Source organism: Schistocerca serialis, chromosome 1 (genome assembly GCF_023864345.2).
Source record: "Schistocerca serialis cubense isolate TAMUIC-IGC-003099 chromosome 1, iqSchSeri2.2, whole genome shotgun sequence".
Classification (NCBI taxonomy): Eukaryota; Metazoa; Arthropoda; class Insecta; order Orthoptera; family Acrididae; genus Schistocerca; species Schistocerca serialis.
Genome location: NC_064638.1, coordinates 1,058,291,454 through 1,058,314,111, shown reverse-complemented (window position 1 = coordinate 1,058,314,111; position 22,658 = coordinate 1,058,291,454). Strand labels below are relative to the sequence as shown.

The 22,658-nt window shown below is 41.4% G+C and overlaps 1 protein-coding gene across 1 annotated transcript in view; it reads right to left on the bottom strand.

Moving 5' to 3' along the window:
- The window catches only part of LOC126458959 (phospholipase B1, membrane-associated-like), a 279,558-nt gene that overhangs the window by 143,541 nt on the left and 113,359 nt on the right, over positions 1 to 22,658 (bottom strand). The window contains exons 3-4 of the mRNA XM_050095828.1: positions 20,062 to 20,317; positions 7,069 to 7,295 (exon numbers count right to left, since the gene is read on the bottom strand). Coding sequence (XP_049951785.1) covers positions 7,069 to 7,295; positions 20,062 to 20,317 — 483 coding nt within the window. The remainder of the gene's footprint in view (positions 1 to 7,068; positions 7,296 to 20,061; positions 20,318 to 22,658) is intronic.

Sequence of the window (22,658 nt, the reverse complement as noted above, 5' to 3'; positions counted from 1 at the left end):
TCGTTACACATCAGACCGTGCATATTTTTCCAGATGAATTTACACATTTACGACTATTTCTGCAATTATATTTATGTGACTACTTATTGATGATTATCGTATTTTTTTTCTTGGCAAGTGCCCGGCAAGGTAAGGTTAGCAGGTCGCTTTTCTTGTCGTTACACATCAGACCGTGCACATTTTCCGTTTTTTTGTGTATATGACTGTACTCCAGTTTTGTTTGTATGCACTATGAAATAGTTAAGATATAACACACACCAGTCGACTTTGACATTTTTTTTGCCTTATGACATCTGAACATCGTGACTGTTTCACATTTTTTTTGCTACTGCATTGTATTATTCTGTGTACATTTTTTCGCATCCGAACACTGTCAATGTCTTGGACATATTACGTTTTCTGTCATGTTATGCTGTATGGTTAATTGTGTCACCATAAACCAATCATTATTTAAGGAGATGCAATAACTTTATGAGGAAGAGTAAATGGATCAGGATTAACAAACATTAACAAGAATATACTATACTCATCACAGAATAGCAGTCTTAACTAATTTTTTCTTTCAGATTACAAGGTGATTGATGCAGGCTGTCAGACTGAACTACACATCTTAGTTTTAGTGATGAAATATGCTAGAGATAAGGAATAGTTAGGTAATGAGTAATGAAGTGATTTTTTGCAGATGATAGTGAATACTGATGAATAATGATGAAGGAAATGGTATTATGAATAATGAAGTTTTTCTTTACAGGTGATGATAATGGTGAAGTTATGATGATATGGATAATGAAGTTTTTTTTCTTTATGCCACGTAGTTATTTAAGTATTTGTTGCGGTTTGCTTTGACAGCAGGTGTTACATTGCATAGTAGGATGACGGAAAGTTTTGGAAAGGACAGCTATGGAACACATTTTATACACATTTCACTACTTGTTAATTCGAAGTTCACTACTTTTCAGCATAGTGTGCGTTTCTTCTTTCAGGTCAATAATCCGTTTTTGTATTTTTTCCAGGAGAAGTTTTTCATGACACTTACTAAACCTGTTACTTATTATACCTGTTCTAGTACTTGCATTTTTATATTTTTTACCCATTTGTGTTTATCATTTATAAATGTGATCACATGTACTGCCTTGTTACATAATCTTGCTACAGCTGACTCATGACGAATGACGTTACCTATCCTCATTTGCAGCAATAGGTCAAAAGCAAAAAGTATTATGCCTCAGCAATTAATTATCGATCCCAACGCAATGCATTGCTACCAAAAAAATGTATTACCAGTCCCACATAATGTCACTAGTTTATGATAATTCTGAATAATACTGATCAACTCTGAATAGCATGTCACTCGAGTAATGACCTCTTAATGAGACTATATTCAAAATAATGCTTTGTCACTAGCTAATAACTGCCACTGTTTATTGTAATGCCTGTGATTACTAATGATTTGACTGTAATTAACTGATTTTTAATAATGACTTTGTAATGATCTGAATAATACTGAATGATGAACTATGTTTTATTCTATTCAATACTTGATGGCCACTGAGTGCCAATAATTAATGTCAATCAACGAAATTGTTATTAATTATGCCATTAATTAACTCTTGTTTTCAATGTTCATACTTTGTAATTGGAAATAAATGTGATTGTTTAATAATGCTTTGTAATTAGGAAAAGACTAATGATTCTTAATAGATTGGAATGACACATAATTAATTAACTATGGTACTGTTTAATAATGCTTTGTAATTAATTAAGGCTAATAATTCTTAGTATATTGAAATGACAAATGATTAATTAATTAACTGTAATTAGACAAATGATTAATTAACGACAAATGATTAATTAACTGTAATTAGACAAATGATTAATTAACGACAAATGATTAATTAACTGTAATTATACAAATGATTAATTAACTGTAATTAGACAAATGATTAATTAATGACAAATGATTAATTAACTGTAATTAGGAGAAGGTTAATGATTCTTAATTATACTCTGTAACTGAAAAGAATGCGATTATTTCATAATATTTTGTAACCAGGAAAAGAAGGCTACTGATTCTATGTAAAACAATTAATGAACATTTTTCTGTAATACTACATACTTGGTACAGAAATGTTCAATAACTGGGCTATGAATGCCACGAACTATCAATGAAGACTGTAATTGTCAATATTATGTGACTTGATGTCCTTCACCTCATAAGCTGACTACCCTGAATTACTGCAATGTCCATTTGTCCTGTTTATCCCAGTGATCATGGAGCACTATATTTGGTTTTGCACTAATTCTACGTTGGTGTGCCTTGTAAGAGTGTGGTGTTGACACGACATGCTGTCCACCACCATGAGCGATGAAGACATTATTATGGTCCCACTGTTTGGTGTACCTAATGTACTGCCAAAATGAAAACATGGAACATTACTACGACAGTTCAGTGTCTTGGCTACACTGATAAATTCTGATGGGAAAAGAACTTCAAGTTGTGTCACTTGGTGTTGTACTACTGTGGAAAGATATGGACTTTCAGAGCAGCTGTGTGCAATCTAAAGTGCTACAACCATGATGCAATCCTTCCCTTTCCTATCCTGATTCTTGTCACATAAAGGAAAAATTTTTTTTTTTTTGGTAACATCATTTATGTTCATAGGTTATACATTTTTCGATTCGCTAAACTCCAGTGTGAGTACACTTATGTCACTGGTCGACATGATGTTTGCCATTATGTTTATTTGTTGTGAAAATACTAAAGACATTTTTCAGTGCATGTGCACTTTGGACATGAATTTTTTTGCCATTATGTTTATTTGTTGTGAAAATGCAAAAGACATTTTTCAGTGCATGTACACTTGTCAACATAATATTTTTTGCCAGTCTGTTTATTTGTTCTGAATATGCTAAAGAATTTTTTCAGTGCCTGTGCACTTTATCTGTCAAAAAGTTTGTATATACTTTTTTCTGATTTGCTACTATGTTTAGTATTCACATTTTGTCTTTGTCTGATATATTTTGTACTTAGTGCGTGTGCACAACATTTACTTTATGTACTACATCTAATTATTCTTGCCAGTCTGTTTATTTGTTCTGCATATGCTAAAGAATTTTTTCAGTGCCTGTGCACTTTATCTGTCAAAAAGTTTGTATATACTTTTCTGATTTGCTACTATGTTTAGTACTCACATTTTGTCTTTGTCTGATATATTTTGTACTTAGTGCGTGTGCACAACATTTAAATATTCTGTAAGTTGTAGGATTTTGTTAATTAAAGAAAAATTTTGCCGCGCTTGGCAAGTCCAAATGACTCACCATCGCTGCCAAATTTTTGCCCCCCGAGTGGAGGGTTATGAAACACGTATGTAACGCAGCAGCGATGGCGAGGCATTGTAGCATCTGTGACCAGAGAGTATGCGCTTGACCGCGCGAGTGTTGCGAGCGGTTCTCAGTCGTTGTGAGAGTCGAGTAGTCTGTCGTTGCGAGTCTGTCAGTTCAGTCGTTGCGAGTCTATAGCTCTGTCTAGTTGAGAGCAGTACTCAGTCTGTAGTCGTCATGCAGAGCGGTCGGTCAGTAGTAGCAGCCCAGTGCGGTTGTGTGATGTAGGCGGTCGGCAACAATGGTCAAGATGAGGAATAAGGTATACTGTTAATTAATATAATCATTAGATAATGAAAAATTTTATTTATTGTAATTATTCTCCAACAAGTCTCCCAATAATAATTTTTTATTTCAAAAGCATTTTTTCAAAAGTTTAATTTTTTATTGAACTCAAGATTTCGTTGCACTTCCCATTTCATTCCACTTCTTTTGAAGAAAAATTCCACTAAAATCACAAAAAAAGAGAATATTATTATTTGCAATGCAGTTCCTCCAAGCGGTGCGCAACAACAAGAGCAGATATGTGACATCCATTTATTCTGAGGTAAGACTTTAATTCTGATTGTTTTTACACAGGGCCAAAGACCGATATTTCGGTTTAATTAAATTTTCTTATCACTGAATGGACTTTAATTTTTCATCAGGAATTTATATTTGAGTCAGATTGCGAATTTCACATTTCTGTTGCCATTGTCAGTACATTTCATTGTGGGCAGGTTACGCATAGAGCCATGTCCATCAGCATTTCTAATTAGTATCGTCCTTTTTTCTTTAAAAATTTTGTGGGGAGGTTACACTTGGCTCCCATTTCTATTAAGTATAGCTTTATTTTCTTTTAAAATTGCGGTGGGGAGGTTACAATATCTGTACCAATGAATGATCAACCACTTCCGGCGAACACAAGTTGTTTCCTCTCAGCCAATAATCTGGCATTAGCGAGTCAAGGGAAATCTTTTGAGGGTGTTGAAACCCACCTGACAGACGCTTTAAGAGAGCTGAGTGTCTGTTGCTTAACTTCGTCATACTGTGTAAACGCAGCTGTATGTGTTTCATCTTAAGCACAATCAGTCATGTCGCGAGCTTAACATCACATTGCGAGGGATACAATTAGTAAATACGATCCATGAAAAAGATCTGGAAGTCATTCTGGATCGTACCCTGACGTACAAGCAGCAATACGAGAATGAACGTGAAATCAAAAATAATATCTTTCGGAAGATCACTCATGTCACCTGAGGCTCTCGATCAGAAACGCTGAGAATGACGGTACTCTACAGTGCTGCAGGACATGTGTGCCCAGTCAGGTAGAAATAAACACATGTGAACGAAGTTGAAAGGACTCCAAACGAAACGTGTGGGATTATTACACGACATTTGATACTTACGCCACTTCTGAGATTCTACAAACTCGCAGGCATGGCGCCATCGGACATTCGTCGTGAAGTAGCTCTCAATGCGGAGAGGACAAATCAGGCTTATCCAGAAATCCATCCATTTTAGGGGCACATTCCAGCAGACATGAGGTTAAGGTCCATATGTAGTTTCGTCAAGACCACTTCAGCGTTGCAAAAACAGCAGCTACGGCAAGGAAACATCCGTGGATTTAAAGACTTGAGAATAACTCGACCTGGCCACCCCCTTCAGAAACCCTCCCACCTGGGCGTCAAGGGAAATGGATCGTGTGAAGGTGACTCAACCATTTTCTATATGGAGTTGGAAAATCCAGGAGTAATATACAGAAATAGCATTTCCCCGTGATACCGCCAACTGTGACTACGGAGAAGAACAGAACATGGGACACCTAGTGATTGCCAGCTATGCCTTGCATCATGCATAGAAGAAGATATTATGCTCCAAATGCATTTGGTGTTGCAAGATTTTAGCACCGTTAGTGTAGCTAAGTAATTATTTATTTTTATGTTGTTTTTAATCGTAGTTACCACATAATGTATTCGCTTATTACACGAATAAATAAAAAAAACGACACACATACACACACATACACACACACGCGCGCGCGCGCGCGCACATACTGAAGAGCCAAAGAAACTAGTACACCTGCCTGACATAATGGGGTCGAGCACGTAGTAGTGCCGCAACATGACGTGGCATGCACTCTACTAACGTCTGAAGTAAATTTTTAGACAACATAGTGGTATGGAGATAAACAGCGATTGATTTACTTATAATAAATTATTCAAAATGACAGTCACAATCGCATTATTTATTTTGCCGCCAACCGGTTTCAATCCGCGATGGGTTCATCTTCAGGGCAATTTACACCATTTGGTCGCTCGCTGGAGTCGTCACCCTGCCTGTGCACGGTTGGCAACAATCCGTGCACAGGCAGGGTGACGTCTCCAGCGAGCGACGAAATGGTGTAAATTGTCCTGAAGATGACCCCATCGCGGGTTGAAACCGGTTGGCGGCAAAATGAATAATGCCACTGTGACTGTCATTTTGAATAATTCATAACGTCTGAAGTAGTGCTGGAGACAACTGACACCATGAATCCATAAATCAGTAATAATACGAGGGGTGGAGATCTCTTCTGGACAGCACATTGCAAGGTCATATATGCTCAATAACGTTCATGTATGAGGAGTTTGCTGGCCAGCAGAAGTGTTTAAACCAGAAGAGTGTTTCTGTAGCCACTCTGTAGCAATTCTGAACGTGTGATGAGTCCCATTGTGCTGCTGGGATTGCCCAAGTCCGTCGGAATGCGCAACGTATATGAATGGATGCATACCATTGGGTGCTTACGTACTTGTCACCTGTCAGAGTCGTATATAGTCGTATCTGGATTCCCAAATGCACACGCCTCACAACATTACAGAGCTTCCACCAGCTTGAACGTTCCGCTGCTGACATGCAGGGTCCATGGATTCGTGAGGTTGTCTCTATATCCGTACACGTCCATCTGATAGATACAACTTGAAACGAGACTCGTCCGAACAGGCAGCGAGGCGTAAGGCTTTGTGTCGTGCAGTCATCAAGGGTATACGAGTGGCCTTCGGCTCCGACAGCCCATATCAATTATGTGTGGTTGAATGGTTCGCACGTTACCTTTGTTGATGGCCCAGTATTGGAATCTGCAGCAGTTTGCGGAAGAATTGCACTTCTGTCACGTTGAACGATTCTCTTTAGTCGGTGTTGGTTCTGTTCTTGCAGAGTCTTTCTCCGGCCGTAACGATGTCTGAGACTGATGTTTTGCCGGATTCCCGATATCCACGGTACACTCGTGAAATGGCCGTACGGAAAAATTCCCACTTCATCGTTATCTCGGAGATGCTGCGTCCCATCGCTTGTGCACCGACTATAACACCACGTTCAGACTCACTTAAATCTTAATAACCTGCCATTGTAGCAGCGGTGACGGATGTAACAACTGCGCCAAACACTTGTTGTCTTATGTAGGTGTTGCCAACATCAGCGCCGTATTCTACTTGTTTACATATTCCTGTATTTGAATGCGCATGCCTGTACCAGTTTCTTTGGCGCTTTTGTGGATATAGTGAAGAGTAATGGTTCTGTAACACTAAAATTCTGCGTGCGACTGACGTCAGCGAAATAGTGCCTTAAGCTCGGTGCGTCTGTCCAATCCCCAACATGAAAACGAGGACGTTCGTCATTTTCCCGTGCGCATAAGATTCCGGTTAGGAGGGGTGCAGAGAGACGGCGTACCTTCCAGTCGCGCTGGTAGTCGACGCCGGGGTAGGCGCGCATCCTGCGGACGAGCGTGCGCGCCTGCTGCAGCGCGTCGGCGTCCGCGGAGACGGGGAAGGCGACGTTGAGGCCGGCCGAGGGCGCCAGGAACTCGCCGCGGCCCACCGAGTAGCCGCGCAGCGCCGGGTTGTACTCCCTGAGCAGGTTCGGCAGCGTCACCGCCTCGCGCCACGTGCCGTCGCCGCCTGCACACGCACACACACACACCCGTTACACGCCCACACCCCTCAGAGACCAGGCATTAACTGGCAGGTTTCTCCTAAACTGTCACGCAATACACATCAGAATATTGTAAGCTCATTCTCTTGATCAATGTAGCCATTCTCTTACGCAGCTGCATATTCAGCACCAATAGTGACGGTCCTATTTATTGTCTTCTTTTCTCTTTTCATTTATTATAGTAAGGGACTAATTTATTATAGTAAGGGACTACAGTGCCGAGAGCCATCGAAGTGACTGGGAAAATATAAGAGTTTCTCGAATAGGAATGAGTAGTGTCGCAAAGGTGTTATCCCAGTGCTGAGTCTCACCCACAGGTATGTTTCAAAAATGGCTCTGAGCACTATGGGACTTAACTTCAGAGGTCATCAGTCCCCTAGAACTTAGAACCACTTAAACCTAACTAACATAAGGAGAGCACACACATCCATGCCCGAGGCAGGATTCGAACCTTCGACCGTTGCGGTCGCGCGGTTCCAAACTGTAGCGCCTAGAGCCGCTCGGCCACCCCGGCCGGTGCCGCAGTATAGTGCTACAACGATGAAAAATAATATTACGACGATTCAAACTTTATTTTCATGATATAAAGGAGAACTGACGATACTAAAAATGTAATTATAATTTTTTTATTTTAATATTTGTGCTCAGTGAATCAAAGACTTTCTAGTGCACCGAATAAACTAGCATTGTTTGTACTACGAAACTATATATGATCGTTAAGTGAGAACTGATTCTATGTAAGACATTTTGTCTGGGCGGATTTTGCTCTCGTACTGGTCGGTACAGAAAGAAAAGTTTCTCAATCGATTTATGTAATGTGAATGTCTAAAGGCTATAAAAAGGAGAGAGAGAGATAGAGATAATCCTTGCGGACAATCACCATATTGTATAAGAAAAGGTAAATACAAGTTATTCAAAACAAATATCTCTAAAGTGTATCGTCTTGTGATTTCTAAAGACTGAAAATTGCAGTGTTTAATCTAAACCTGTCCTGAATAACAGCGAAGAACATTTATGTCATCATATATTTTCTTCGTTTGACCATGGTTGTGATTCGCATGTTACTTTTTGTTATGCGACGTGTTAGGAATATTTTTATTATACGTGCAAAAGTGCACACAGCTTTAATCGGACCAGCATCTTTCAGAAACGATAACTCTTAATCAGTAGACTTACGCGAATACCGTCTAAATCTCAACCGTGATCACAGAAGTGTTTCCTGGACCTGATTTTTATAAATGTGTAGACTTGAAAGCGAACAGCATTGCACCATCGCTGGTTCGCAACAATTGAAAGAAAACAAAACAGGGACTGAACAACTTTAAATTTTAACGCCGTCAGCGTTACGAAATCTGAACGACGTAAGTTAATTAATTAAATATTAACAGGAAGAGAATTATTAAATTTTGAAGATTAAATAATAACAAGAATTTAAAGCATTTTAGCATCATTACGTTTCTTTGCATTAGTACTTGAGTATCAGATACCATCATATCTATTTAAAAGACAGTGTGTAAATAAAATTGCCACCTTCTATAATTATTATTATAGCAATTCAACAGGTATCTCCCACAGCATTCGCCTCCCCCAATCCATCGGAATCTGAAAGGTTCATGGGGACAGCTATCTACCAAACACAGCAATGTTCGAAGAATCCTTTTAGAAAGAAAAAAGAACTCTAGCCTGTTGCCGCTTTCCAGAAGTCGGCGTGAGAACCGCCATTGCCTCAGCCGCCATAACAAGGAATAATGTTCTGTTTAAATTTATAAAAAGAACGTCCCCATTGGTGAATAGTGTCATTTTCAGTAGAACGCGCTGTTTTTCATGGGTCTCTATGTGGTAGCTCTCTTACTTGTTAGCTCTAGAACTGTGTCATGAAGAAGTCTCTTGGCTTCTTCCTGCCCTGATGGCTAATAATAACGAATTCCACAGGAATCTGTGTAACCTTATTACTAAAATTTCACTGGACGGAACTTACAATCTCTGGATGTCCATCTTTTCAGAGATGGTTGCGGGACTGGTTCAAAACTTATTTTATTTGACTACCAGTTTCGGCGTTTACTACGCCATCTTCAGGGCTCTGACTGACTTGTAGGAAGATTACACCTCGGTTCTGATCAAAACAGGGGCGAGCAATACTGGTATCAGAAGATTTCTGCTTCTATACCTGTATTTCTGGCCTCTGTTTTGTTCAGAATCGAGGTGGAATCTTCCTACACATCGGTCAGGGGCCTGAAGATGGCGTAGTAAATCGCCAAACTGATAGCCAAATAAAATAAGTTTGGAAACTAGACGGCTGAAAGGTGTTTAATTTGACATCCTGGAACTCACAATGTCTGATTCTACTGGCTGGCAAGATTCCTGCTCTGACAGCAACAGTTAAGTCTCAGAGATTTACGACAGAGAACACTTATTACTGGGAGATGGCGGCGTAGGCACTTTCATCTAGTAGATGGAGGAGTGAAGACTTGGTGCTACGGTAGTGATGAATCTTGGTGTCATATGGAAGGATGTCTCCTCATGAGCATTGAGTACACAGAGACTGCTGAAATCAGAGTCTCCAGCCGCTACTCTCGCTGCTTTCCGTACTCGTGCTACGTGTTTCGTAAGATGGGCCAGCATTGCAAGCACTGACGTGGTAGGAATACGAAATTAATTCATTCCCTTCGGGAGCCAGTTGCACAGTTTTAACGTTTCACAGCCAGATAGTTGCTCTCATTGTGCAGCATGGTGAACGTTCTTGTTTTCTAACCTATTTTTCCGCAGTCCTTCTGTAATAAACTAACCACTTTTGCAGTCACTGGTCCTGTTTGAAAATCCCTCTCATAACTATGCTTCTAGTGTACGTACCCATCTATGCCAACGTTGGATTTTACAGTCATAATTCCTTGCCTAGTAACTGTATGTCCATTCAGTTATTTCAGTGGGTAACTAATATGTTGATATTTACGGTAATGAATCTGATGGCTATAGTGATTACTTGTTTCTGTAGATGATCCCTCCACTGATTAATCTATGTGCCTGGCGTAGTAACCATATTTTCACGCTTAATTCAGCCATCCCTGCTAATTATCATTTGAATAAGACATTATCACTTCAATTAAATTAGTTTTCCTGACCTTCTCCGAAGGTCACCAGAGATATGGCTTTAGCATCTAGCGTGTTCAAAACGGCTCGGAGCACTATGGGACTTAACATCTGAGGTCATCAGTCCCCTAGAACTTAGAACTATCTAAACCTATCTAACCTAAGGACATCACACACATCTATGCCCGAGGCAGGATTCGAACTTGCGACCGTAGAGTTGGTCTGTGTTAAACATCACAATTATGCCCCACATTATCTACTACCATCTTCCATAGTGGAGACCGAGCTACCATCAGGAACTAACCCGGTTCGATTCCAGGCCGAATTGGGGATTTTCTCTGCCCGGGGACTGGGCGTTTGTGTTATCCTCATCATTCCATCACTTTCGTGGAAGTGGCGAAATTGGACTGTTTTCAGATTGGGACTAAGTACGGGCGCTGATGACCGTGCAGTTGAGAGCCTCACAAACCAAACATCATCATCAGGAACTGATTAACCGTTCCTACTCGAATAACGCACAGCGCGCTGCGTTAAAAACCAGGGAGATGATCGAGGTCCAGACGGAGATCGTGCGGTGCTTTTACGTCCATTGGCCTGGTGCACCTGACTGCGGTTTCCCACGCTCGTTTAGGCAAATGCTGGGTTGTTCCTCGATGTCCGACTTACTAAATGCACTATACATACACCTGAAACACCATAACACACAAGAGATGTAACACGCTGCTTCTCTACCTGAGGATAGCTAACGACTGTGACGACAGGTGGAGAATCCGGCCACAAATTTATAAACACTGCCGGAAAATTGAAACGGTAGACCCGTATGAAGGGATAAACGCTAGAAGAAAGAGAATCTATGAACTATATGCTGTAGATTGTGGATAAAAGACCGCCTTCGATTGAAAGCTAAGCGACTTCGTATTGACACAAAACAGAAAAATAGAGAATATAGGCAGCTGACTAGACATTCAAACGGAATTACATTGTAGAATGAACGTTAAGTCTCGTAGCCCAATTCCCAAGTTCTCTTACTTGACCTGATGCCCATATTGTTTGCCAAACTGCTAGACGAAAATGATTTATATCTACTTTTCCCTCACTGATTCATAAATAATTTTAGTAACGTTTTAGTAATGATACCCTCAGTTTCCGTTAGTGGAAGAACGAATTTGGACAGTTAATGAAAGAGCTTAACAGAGCGAGATTCAAACCATATCTGAAAATTACACACAACAAGAGAAAAATAAGGTAGAATCAACACATCAGAAACCTGTGTCTAGAAGTTACCACTGATGTCACGGAATCAGTTGATGAGTTTTGATATTTTGGGCAGTTGAAACTAATGAGAAGATTAGAGTAATTCTGAAATAGGAAGTTTGTAATCAGCGTGTACTGAAAGTTTCGCCTTTTTCCTGTGAGACGTGGAAACCGAGTGCGAAATTCTTAAAGAAATATAGAGTGCTCAGACAGTAGCGGAGAGCTGAACGTTGAAGATTCCTAGCAAAGATAGACTCAACAAGCAAGTGCATAAGGGTACAGATTCTAAAGGAAGACGGAATTATGACTAACTAGGAAGAAATAGGAATGGATAGATATGAATGTGGACAAATGTGTGGTATACAAACCAAGGATCACGCTGGATTCCAAGAGACAAGACACTACGGCACCGTGATCTAATTCAAAACGGGTAGACGATATTGCGAATGAGGGAGCGGCAGCACAGATTCACGTTGTTAAAATCTGTAAAACCTAGAAAAATAGGAAAGTATGGAACAGACCTTTATCCTGAAACTGATGAGAAATGTCCGATGATAACGATACCCATATAAAATGCTGATATTTATAAAAGAACAAACGTGGGAAATGCACAAGTGGTTCCATTAATAACTAATTGCGAAATTCAACAGGAACAAATGTACACAATACGCTACCTTTCTTTTATGATATTCTGGTTTATTTTCAGATTTTTTGAATGTTTTTAGTAAACAGTAACGCACCTGCGAATGATATATTCGCATTTCTTCTCACTGTACTGTTGGAAAAGTTACGTTCATACCAACAAAACGATCTACTGCGTGTTTTCGAACCTTTACTAGCCAATTCAGCTCTTAAACATAAATAAGAACAAATCTGTAGTATCAGCTAGTGCTACATTCAACGAAAATGTTTCGGGTATAAATTTCTCTTTTTCGTGCTGCGTAGATTCGGGTCGTTATTTACAGCGCTACAGCACGTAACAAAGAGCTGGAGAGGTGTGGCATCACAGGTGTGTGCCCATTGTTTTTAAATACAATTCATGAATATTCCAACTGCTAAGCCCTAAACTGAGGTATATTAGGCTAACAATAGAACAATATTTAATGAATAATTTATAATTTATGGAGAAGTTAATTCATTCTGTTGGCTTGCGAGAATACAGGGCAGTATTTGACGCACCTGAAGAGTGATAGTCAGTAGAGCCGACATTCATGTGTTATTGATTACCTTTCTCATAGCGACCTGACAAAAATTACAAAAATTTTGTTGATAACATTTTGAGTGAAGTAAAGAATAATTATGTAGCTCCATTTTAGTTTCATGCTTCCTTGATATAAGTACGAGAACAAATGCGATTTCATATCCAAATGAAACAGTTACAATTTTTTTGTAATTCAAATACGATAGTACTACATCAAAAATTTAACTATCTTTTGCTGGGGGAAGTAGGCATGTGCCCAGTAGTAGACAGGGAATAAAAAGGAAGATATGGAATTATAATATATTGAGCTACGTATGTTTGTGTTTGCAAATTAATATGACAAGTTTTTAGTAAGTGCAAGCTTTTGAGCGCTAAAGTACTGTACACGACATTAATATATTTCTGTATACCGATTGTGTCTATACACTAGTTACGCACAGAACACTAGGCATGAGTGGCTGTTTTTACGTCAGTACACGTCAGTAGGGCGTGCCACGGTTAACAGTGAAGTAGTGACAAAGTAATGCAATAACGTCATGAGCTAGAAAAGTAATACCATCTTTAGCCGTGCAACTGCTCCAGCTATCGAGCAAACACAAACACGTCACCATAGATAACATCACATGTAATTTAGAGATATACATAACTTTCTTCGAATTTTAAGCATTTCGCGTCTGTCTATAAAAACAACTTGTATTAGCTATCACCTTTCAGAAATTTTGCGTAATAGTGAAATTTTTGAATGTATGGAAACGTAATGACATATTAAAAATTACGTATCTTCAAGACGCAAATAATATATGGACGAAATGCTTCAGATACAAGAACCAGAAATGATATTATACACCAAGTGATGTGATGCAGTGTGCACGTACAATATACTATGACTTAGGAGGGTCAGCTTCAGTTACCCACCTGACTTTTTTGATTTAGGTTTCACGTATTTTCTTCAAATATTGTAAGGTGAATACTCGAGAGATTCATTTCACAAAGAAATTATCAGAACTTTTCTTGACACCCATCCAAGTGAAGTAATGCACCTCTACTAAGGATTTTGTTGAATGTGGAGCGTTAAATCTGACGTTCCTGCTACTTTATTATTACTATTATTATTATTTGCTAGGAATAATTTGAAGGAAACCAACCGTTTCGGGTATAACGTTCTCGACAGTTTACTAACTCCGTCGTAGCTAGGCAACGTATGAACTGATTTGTAGAAATACAGATAAAAATTTCTCGATTACGAGACGAGACAGTCCTTCGCGTTTTAGAGATCAGCGCAGCTGGCGGCCAAGCGGAGGATCAGCGTTCGATTCCCGGTACTGCCGTGTATTTTTGGTGGGAGAATTGATACGGAGTACACTCAGGCTCATGAAGCTGATTATTAGCGGTTCCCAGGACCGGGAGAACGCTGTGCTGACCACATGCCCCTCCATTCCGCATACAATGACGCCATTCGGAGAGGATGGCACGACGGTCGGTAGGGCCAGAACGGCGAACTTTACCTGCCTTTACCCTATACGCGTCAGTGCGAGCATTCAATGACTTTCATCGTCACGATCATCAGGTTTTATGCGACTGACTGTTGAAAAACATAGATCGTCTTATATGTATTGAGGGAGTGAGATAAAAATTCAGACCAGCACCGTACGTGCAACATATAAATATCCTGGATCTGGTGGTTAATGAGATTAGCTGAACAGTTATGTCATTAACCAGTACTGAACTTTGCAGTTACAATTAATTGCAGCTATCAAATAGAACTGTGTTTAATACATTCAATACATCAGTAAGATGATTTCAAATTCAGTTACACACATTTCAGTAATCATTCACTCGGCAAGTCAAGTACACGCAAATTAACACGGTGCTGTCTGCTAGCTAAAATTGGTAAGGACAGAAAAACATTAAATACCGAAATGAAACAGTTTCAGAGACTTATCTGGTCTCATACAGATGCGATTTTATGTATATAGACTGAAGCGGCGAGCGAAAATTCAACCGCTGTACGAAGGTGACTTAGTTGCTAACGCACCTGCCTAGTAAGCACGAGACTCTGGTTCGATTCCCGCCTTTGTATAAATTTCCACTCGCCGCTTCAGTCTATATACACAAAATCACATCTGTGAGAGACAAATAACTTCTCTAAAATTGTTCGCCAGGGTTTCAGGCTGGATCCTCTATTTATGTTCAATGCTGAGGTGCTATTCCAGAACATGGAGAGCCTGGCAATTCTGTTCGTGTGTAAGGTGGGAGGCTTGCCAGGGTAATCCATGCAATTCTGTGAACCGCTGTGTCAAGAAGACATAGTGGCTAACGCTACTGTCTTGTAATCAGGAGTCCCGAGTTCGATTGCCGGCTTTGATACAAATTTTCACACGCCGCTTCACTCTTTATCCATAAAAAAAATTAAATACTGGTCTAAGTTACTCAACAAATTAGCCATTGCGCTGGGAGTTTTAGAGCGCGCTTACAGCAGCCAGGGAGTCGGTTAGTATGCTTACTGAAATTACCAACAGCTGGAAGATGGAATTGCATCCCACGAACGAATCATGCTGGTGTGATAGAGACATTGGTAGTTCTTCTTGCAATCACTTCCTTTACAACGGTTTATCCAGCAGGAGCATGACAGTTAGTCTTTCGCTTATGCACTTCCCAAGTACTGTTTTCATAGATATCTTCTCTTGAGGCACATTAAGATTTGATTTTCCTTCGCGTTAGTATGCTTATTACATGTTAAAATACTCATTAGTGTACTCCTGTTGATATCAGTAAAGTCAGTTTTTTCAGACTGTTGTGATCAATAGATTAAAACAAGATGCTGTAGATCTTGGTATATTTGTAGGTTTACGTACGCGATCTAAAGAGTTTAGCGGTTGTTGGCTGCTACAGACGATGGTGTGAATACCAATGAATGATAATTTGAAGAAAGGTGGCGAAATAATTGCTTGTGCAGACGAATTCATTGTTTTCCTCATGTTATTCACCTACCTGCTGGCTAGTGTCCCGACCGTGGCTGGCACTGAATTCTCTTCTAGCTCGTGTTCGGTTGACGGTTAATTCACATAATGGATAGGACAACGGAGAGAAGCAACAGATAAGAGAAAGTACGCGTGTTCTCATAACATCTACGTATAGTTCTTCCAATAACACATAATAAAATGGCGATGTGTCCTGATACGCGAATATAACTGTAAATTTATGAAAACCAGGTCCTATTGCTTCTTGATGCGGTATAAAATATAAAACATTCAATCGTATGACAAGTATTGCATTAAGACGGTGCACCCCTTAAGCTACGAGAGAGTGCGAGGAGAGAGAACATGGAGAACTTCGTTCACTAAGATGAAAGGTAATGCAACCCAGGCAGGGTACTTCAAACAACCAGTCCTTAACTGTATATTGTGTACTGAGCGATTAGCAGCACGAATTTAACTATCTGCAACCTCGCGAGCGGAAAGGTCAACAGCGGTAAACTGAGCCCAAGGTACGCTCGCCGGCCCTAGGATATCGGCTGGTTCCGAAATCAACACCATCGTAATTGTTCACCTTCGTTCAACTCTATCAACTCGTAACAACTGGGCGATCATGTAGTCTGTTGTCATTTTTGTAGCCAAGAACCCTGGACGCCATAAGTTTCGAAAGACAAAGTTTGGTTAGTATATAGTGAGAAGTTTCGTACAGATGTGTATCCTGTCCATACTTGACCGATTCAGAGAGCAGATTGGACAGTATACACAATTATTTATGACAGATGTTTACGCAAACAGCGAATTTTGATTGAAACTGTTCACTTAATGCTCCATTTGCTCATAGGATTCCGAAATTTTCGCTACAAAATTCTAGTATCTGTACAGGGGAGTGGGTACATAATATTTTGATTAGGAACCCATATCCCGAAACGTACCGTTTCCGTTCTACGACGGTTTCACTTCAGATTTGTAATGTGTCCACGTCTGCTGAGGGAAAGAGATAAATCTCATAGTTGCTTCTAGAGATGGGTTGTTCGTGAACTAACGGGCCCAAAGGAAAGGTTCACCAAGATGGACGGAACGAGCGAGGAACGAATTCTAAGGAACCGTCTCTCATAGTTCACTTCGGTTGCGGCTTCCTACTTACAGTTCCCGAGAACGGGAAACGGTCGGTCTCGTTCCAGCCTCGGTCCCGTTCCCGTCTGTCTCGGCCTCGGCCTCGGTCTCGCTCGGCCGGACTCGTCCACCTTCGCGCGGCCACTCATCGCAGTTCGTCGCAGTTCCACTGGTGACTGCTCGTAGTTAGTTCGGTATCGATTAGTTGTTGCTCGTTTCGTTCGCAGTCTGTACTCGGAGCCGGTCTTTCGTGCGCCACCTTATATTATTTCACTGCGATCGGCCACATAACGCTGCAGTCGCCTAAACAAGATGTTCTGCAAAATCAGGAAAATTACAAGTGTGTGAGAATTCTGTTATGAATACAAACTCAGTACTCCAAAGGGGAGGTAAGTGCCACCTCTTGGCGCCTACCATCTTCAGCCAGCTATGATACTAATTTTTAGTTTTTTAAAGAACCATATACCAAGCACAATGAACGGTGAACGAGTAAAAATGAAAGGTTCCCAAAAAAGAGCGATCACCAGTGAACTAGTTCCCAAGGGTGAACGACTTCCCTCTTCTCTAGTTGCTCCTCCTGGTGTGAAGTAAGGTAGATCATTTAACATCTGCCTTGCTTTGAGACCTATTAAATGCCTGTGCTTCGCCGACACAGTAAATATCGTTCCGTACATGTTTTCGAAATATACATTTTCTTGTATACTGCGAAGCCAGGATCAACGGAAAAGCTGCGAGTCTGCTGTATCACGAACGTTTTGTGCAGAAACTGTCTGCCCAAGTTACTGCATCGCGTTAAAGAGAAACCGCCAACGAGTACTCGAACAGTTACGCGTGCAGTGGGTGTCAGTCACAGTATCGTCTGGGACGTTCAGCGTGAGCAACAGTTACATCCGTATCACTTACAGAGTGTACACGGTATGGCACCAGCCGATTTTCCACAATGCGTTGCCTCTGCACGTGGTTCCTCCACCGTTGCGTAGACACACTGTTATTTTCACGTCGAATGCTGTTCACATATTAACGTAATTTCGGTTGGGACTGTGTTCTGAATTCGCGAAACAGCCATGTCTGGGTAGACGAAAATCCTTGTGTGAAGTATGTTCTGAGATTTCAGCACCGGTTTGGTATTTACGAATGTACAGGCACTCTGGACCGTTATGTGATGGGGCCATACCTCCTTTCACTGACGCTACTAGTACTGCGTACTTGATTTGCCTGCAGAACGTATTTTAACCGTTATTGGAATCTGTGCCACCGAATGTCCGTCAGGAAGCGTCGGTTCAGCATGGCTGTGCTCCACGAAAATTCCAGCGTTTAATTTACGAGACTCCAGTAGAGGCGGAGGAAATCTGCTGGCATGAGTTTTGGCCGCTGCAATAGAAATGAAGAGACCAGGTGGGATGGAGAGGGTGTATCACAACATGGTCTGTACCAACGTCAGTGCTTGCCACATCGAGCAGCTGTTGTAATGCATCAGTACTGTTCTGTAAGTACAGCATGCTGGGTTATTTTTTGTTTTGGAATGCCGGCCGGTGTGGCTGAGCGGTTCTAGGCGTTACAGTGTGGAACCGTGAGACCGCTACGGTCTCAGGTTCGAATCCTGCCTCGGGCATGGATGTGTGTGATGTCCTTAGGTTAGTTAGGTTTAAGTAGTTCTAAGTTCTAGGGGACTGATGACCTCAGAAGTTAAGTCCCATAGTGCTCAGAGCCATTTGAACCATTTGTTTTGTAATATTGTAAACACGTAACGTGTAAATGTTGATACAAACAAATATGCGTAAATGACAAATCGATTTTTCGTTATGTTTCCATTCAAACTGTTACTTAATAATTGTATTACATAACGCCTAATTCAGTTCCTCCACCAGAAGTGTATGAGTTAAACAACTGAACTGAAACCGTCGTAGAGCGGAAACGGTACGTTTCCGGACATGGGTTCCTATTTAAAATATTATGTACTCCCCTCTACATGCCACTTTACAGGTCCTAAATGTTGTAATGGGATTTTCCAAACACCCGGTATAGTTTATATTCACATTGCCTATCGTCAGATTAAATCTAATTTGAATAACCTAGTACGCTTTAAAAATGTAAAAGGAGCTACTGAAGGAGAAAATTAAAGATCTTACAATGCGTTATTTCATGCCACTTGATGTACCGTTTCTCCCTTCATGTTAGAGTAAAATGATGCACAGTAAAAATTTGAATACGTATGGAGTTCTACAAAAACTTGTGATCCAAAAATAATATTACCTTAGTACCAACTGGAGTTAAGGAATAAACCCCACGATTTAAAGAAACAGTGTTTTGATTAGTAATGAAATTCCCTCGGGTGTAGCAGTTTACTCTGTCCTCTCATGCAATTACATCTAATGCAATGTTAAAAAACATTCAAAAGCTAGGATCGCACAAAATATTTGGGCCGGCCGCTGTGACCGAGCGCTTCTAGGCGCTTCATTCCGGAACGGCGCTGCTGCTACGGTCGCAGGTTCGTATCCTGCCTCGGGCATGGATGTGATGATGTCCTTAGGTTAGTTAGGTTTAAGTAGTTCTAAGTCTAGGAGACTGATGACCTCAGATGTTAAGTCCCATAGTGCTTAGAGCCATTTGAACCATTTTGCACAATTTTTTTTTATTACTCAAGAAAACAGGTTTCAACAGTCTTAGCTGTTATTTTAAGGTCATTAACATTTTTTGTAGAAAAACATGTTCACTTTACGCTGAACCTCGTACACAAGATGTCAAGTGGATGAAAGTCAGCACTTTATAAACGTTTGTTTGTATTTAAAAACACAGAGCCACTTGTCGAAAACCACGTACATATTGCTCACAGATGCTTGTTACATGATGCAAATACGGAAATACAGTACACAAAAGCACTTCAAATTACATTTGGTGGACACTACAAAAAGATGTTCGAGACCTGAAGATGACAGCTAAGACGGTTGAAACGGATTGCGCGATCTTGGCTTTTGAATAGTTTTTAACTATTAAAACAGATTGCCCTTCAGTACACTCGTAATGAGAAAATTCAATCACATCCAACGCAGCTGAACTGTGTTCCTGATAGTGGTTCATGTGGTACGACCACCAGGGACGTACCTGCGCACCAGGAGACGCCGCGATACTCTATTATTGCGCCGAGCGCGAACTCGTCGAGGGCGCCGTTGCCGGCTACGAGGCTGTCGCCCATGGCGGCGACGACGTCGATGTCGCCGGGCCTGAGGCGGTGCACCGAGGAGGGCCTTTGGGCGGAGCGGCCGCCGCGAGTGTCGCACGGGAAGGGCGTGGAGGCGGGCACGCGCCGCTGCCGCCGCACCCACTCCGGCAGGCCGCTGTCCAGCCGCACCGTAAACACCTGCACAGTGGCGGCGCTGTAGAACATCTACATTTACATCTACATCTACGTGATTGATCTGCGAGTCACAATAAAGTGCCTGGCGGAGGGTTCAATGAACCACCTTCAAGCTGTCTCTCTACCGTTCCATTCTTGAACGGCACGAGAGAAAAACGAGCACTTAAATATTTCTGTGCCATCCCTGATTTCTCTTATTTTATCGTGATGATAATTTTTCCCCAAGTACGTCGGTATGCCCCTTACATGAAGTCATTAAAGATCACCGAACTCACATTGAGCAAACAGTAGGGCTGAACAAAATGACTGACAAGGCACAATGCATCTTGCAGAGGGTATAGTATGGACTTATTGGAATAATCAATGTTGGGTGATGGTTTTAAAGTAATTCACGTGACATGAAAACTTTGTGGTTCAAATGGCTCTGAGCACTATCGGACTTACCATCTATGGTCATCAGTCCCCTAGAGCTTAGAACTACTTAAACCTAACTAACCTAAGGACATCACACAACACCCAGCCATCATGAGGCAGAGAAAATCCCTAACCCCGCCGAGAATCGAACGCGGTAACCCGGGCGTGGGAAGCGAGAACGCCTCCGCACGACCACGAGCTGCAGACGAAAACTTTGTGGAAACGCGTCGATTTACTGGAGACTAGTTTATCCCAGGGAAGTATTCGAGTGACCGTGGCCGGCTGGGGAGCAGCGAAGGGAAGTGACAATAGGCAGCTTAGGGTGGCTCAGACTCTGAGAAAGCGGTAACGGGGTGCGGCCTCCACCTGCCTTAAGATGAATGACAGTGAGGGGGTGGTTGACCCCATGCTGGTGTACTGGGAAGCAGACGGAGAACTTGTACACCTGTTGATAAATGTCCGTCATCCCGTTTTCAGTGAAACATGCGAGAAAGCCGCACAAAGCTACGGTGGAGCGGTCAACAGAGGCCGAAATATGCGTGTTCGTGACTATAGCAACTTCACACTGATTTCACGGTCCTCAGAGTCTGAAGTAAAACATGTGAAGAGCGACAGAATGAAATATGCTTGCCTCTGATGGGAACATAGGACCAAGGAATTTGAAGTACTCTCCTGGGAGTCAGAATTTCGGAAAAATTGGTGTTTTATGCAGATGCTAATCTTGATGGGTGGCCTGGGAGAAGCTAAATAGCAAAAGTTCGGAGGAAGGGATATTTTGTGGAAATTTGTTCACTTCCCAGAGGAGGCATTGGTCCGCTGGGAAGCGACGCATAATTAACACGACTTGCACTGCAATTGGCGTGATTTTGCTGGAGGGGAAACCGAGGCGAAGAGCGGACTGGCAGAAGTCTCCGTAGAGATCTTCCGTTTCCAGCTTGCCTAGAGTGCAGACGTGGCGGTCTTTACTCGGCTTGCCTGAGAGAGAGTGAGCATCTCTGCAGTTCATGACTTAGCAAAAGGAACGATTGAACTTGGCTATGTACTGAACAAGATAGCTATGAGTGAATAGACGAGTGCAGCCTTGCAGCACCACGAGGCCGGCTGACGTCCGCACAACGACGACGCCCCACCACACTGAATTCGGTGATATTGTGCACGCTCTGGCTTGAGTTAGGCCACTGATTAATTTGTTAGATCACGCCGGCAATGTTTCGACGAGGGTTTCATGGGCCGTGTATTGTAGAATTCTTCTTGTACTTCGCATTATGCCTGGGTCAGTCGATAGGAATTAATTTTGATTTATCGCGTTTTACTCCATGTAAACGCAATTTATTCCCACTGCCTGTTAGGAGAGTCATGTAATGTGATGATTGAAGGCCGTGAGTTAAAATAAATTTGTGCTAATTGACTGCATCTGTTTTCAATCAAGTAGTTGAAATCCCAAGTCACTTTCTTAATTAATTTTATGTTCAACATTTGCATCTGGTGTTCAATAGCTGAATATAACATCACTGTTCACCCCTTTTTAATGAAAAGGGATCAATTCTGAATCAATTAATGTCAACACTGCCACCGCAGTTCAATCAGGAGTCACAGGTCCTTATTACTTTCTTTGCGTTATCCGATATTGCGGCAGTTTTGCACTCTCTGTTCATCTGTTAGTCAGTTGGCTGGGGTGAACACACGCCAGAACCAGATAAGTGACGGGTGGGGTGTTCCAGCTGCCAACAGAATGTTTTCGCAATCGGAGGAGAAAACTGGTGAGTGAAATTTCATGTGAAGATCCCGTCGCAACGAAAAACGCCTTTGTTTTAATGATTGCCACTCCAATTCACATATCATGTCTGTGACACTATCTCCCCTATTTCGCCATAATACAAAACGAGCTGCCCTTCTTTGTACTTTTTCGATGTCATCCGCCAGTCCCACC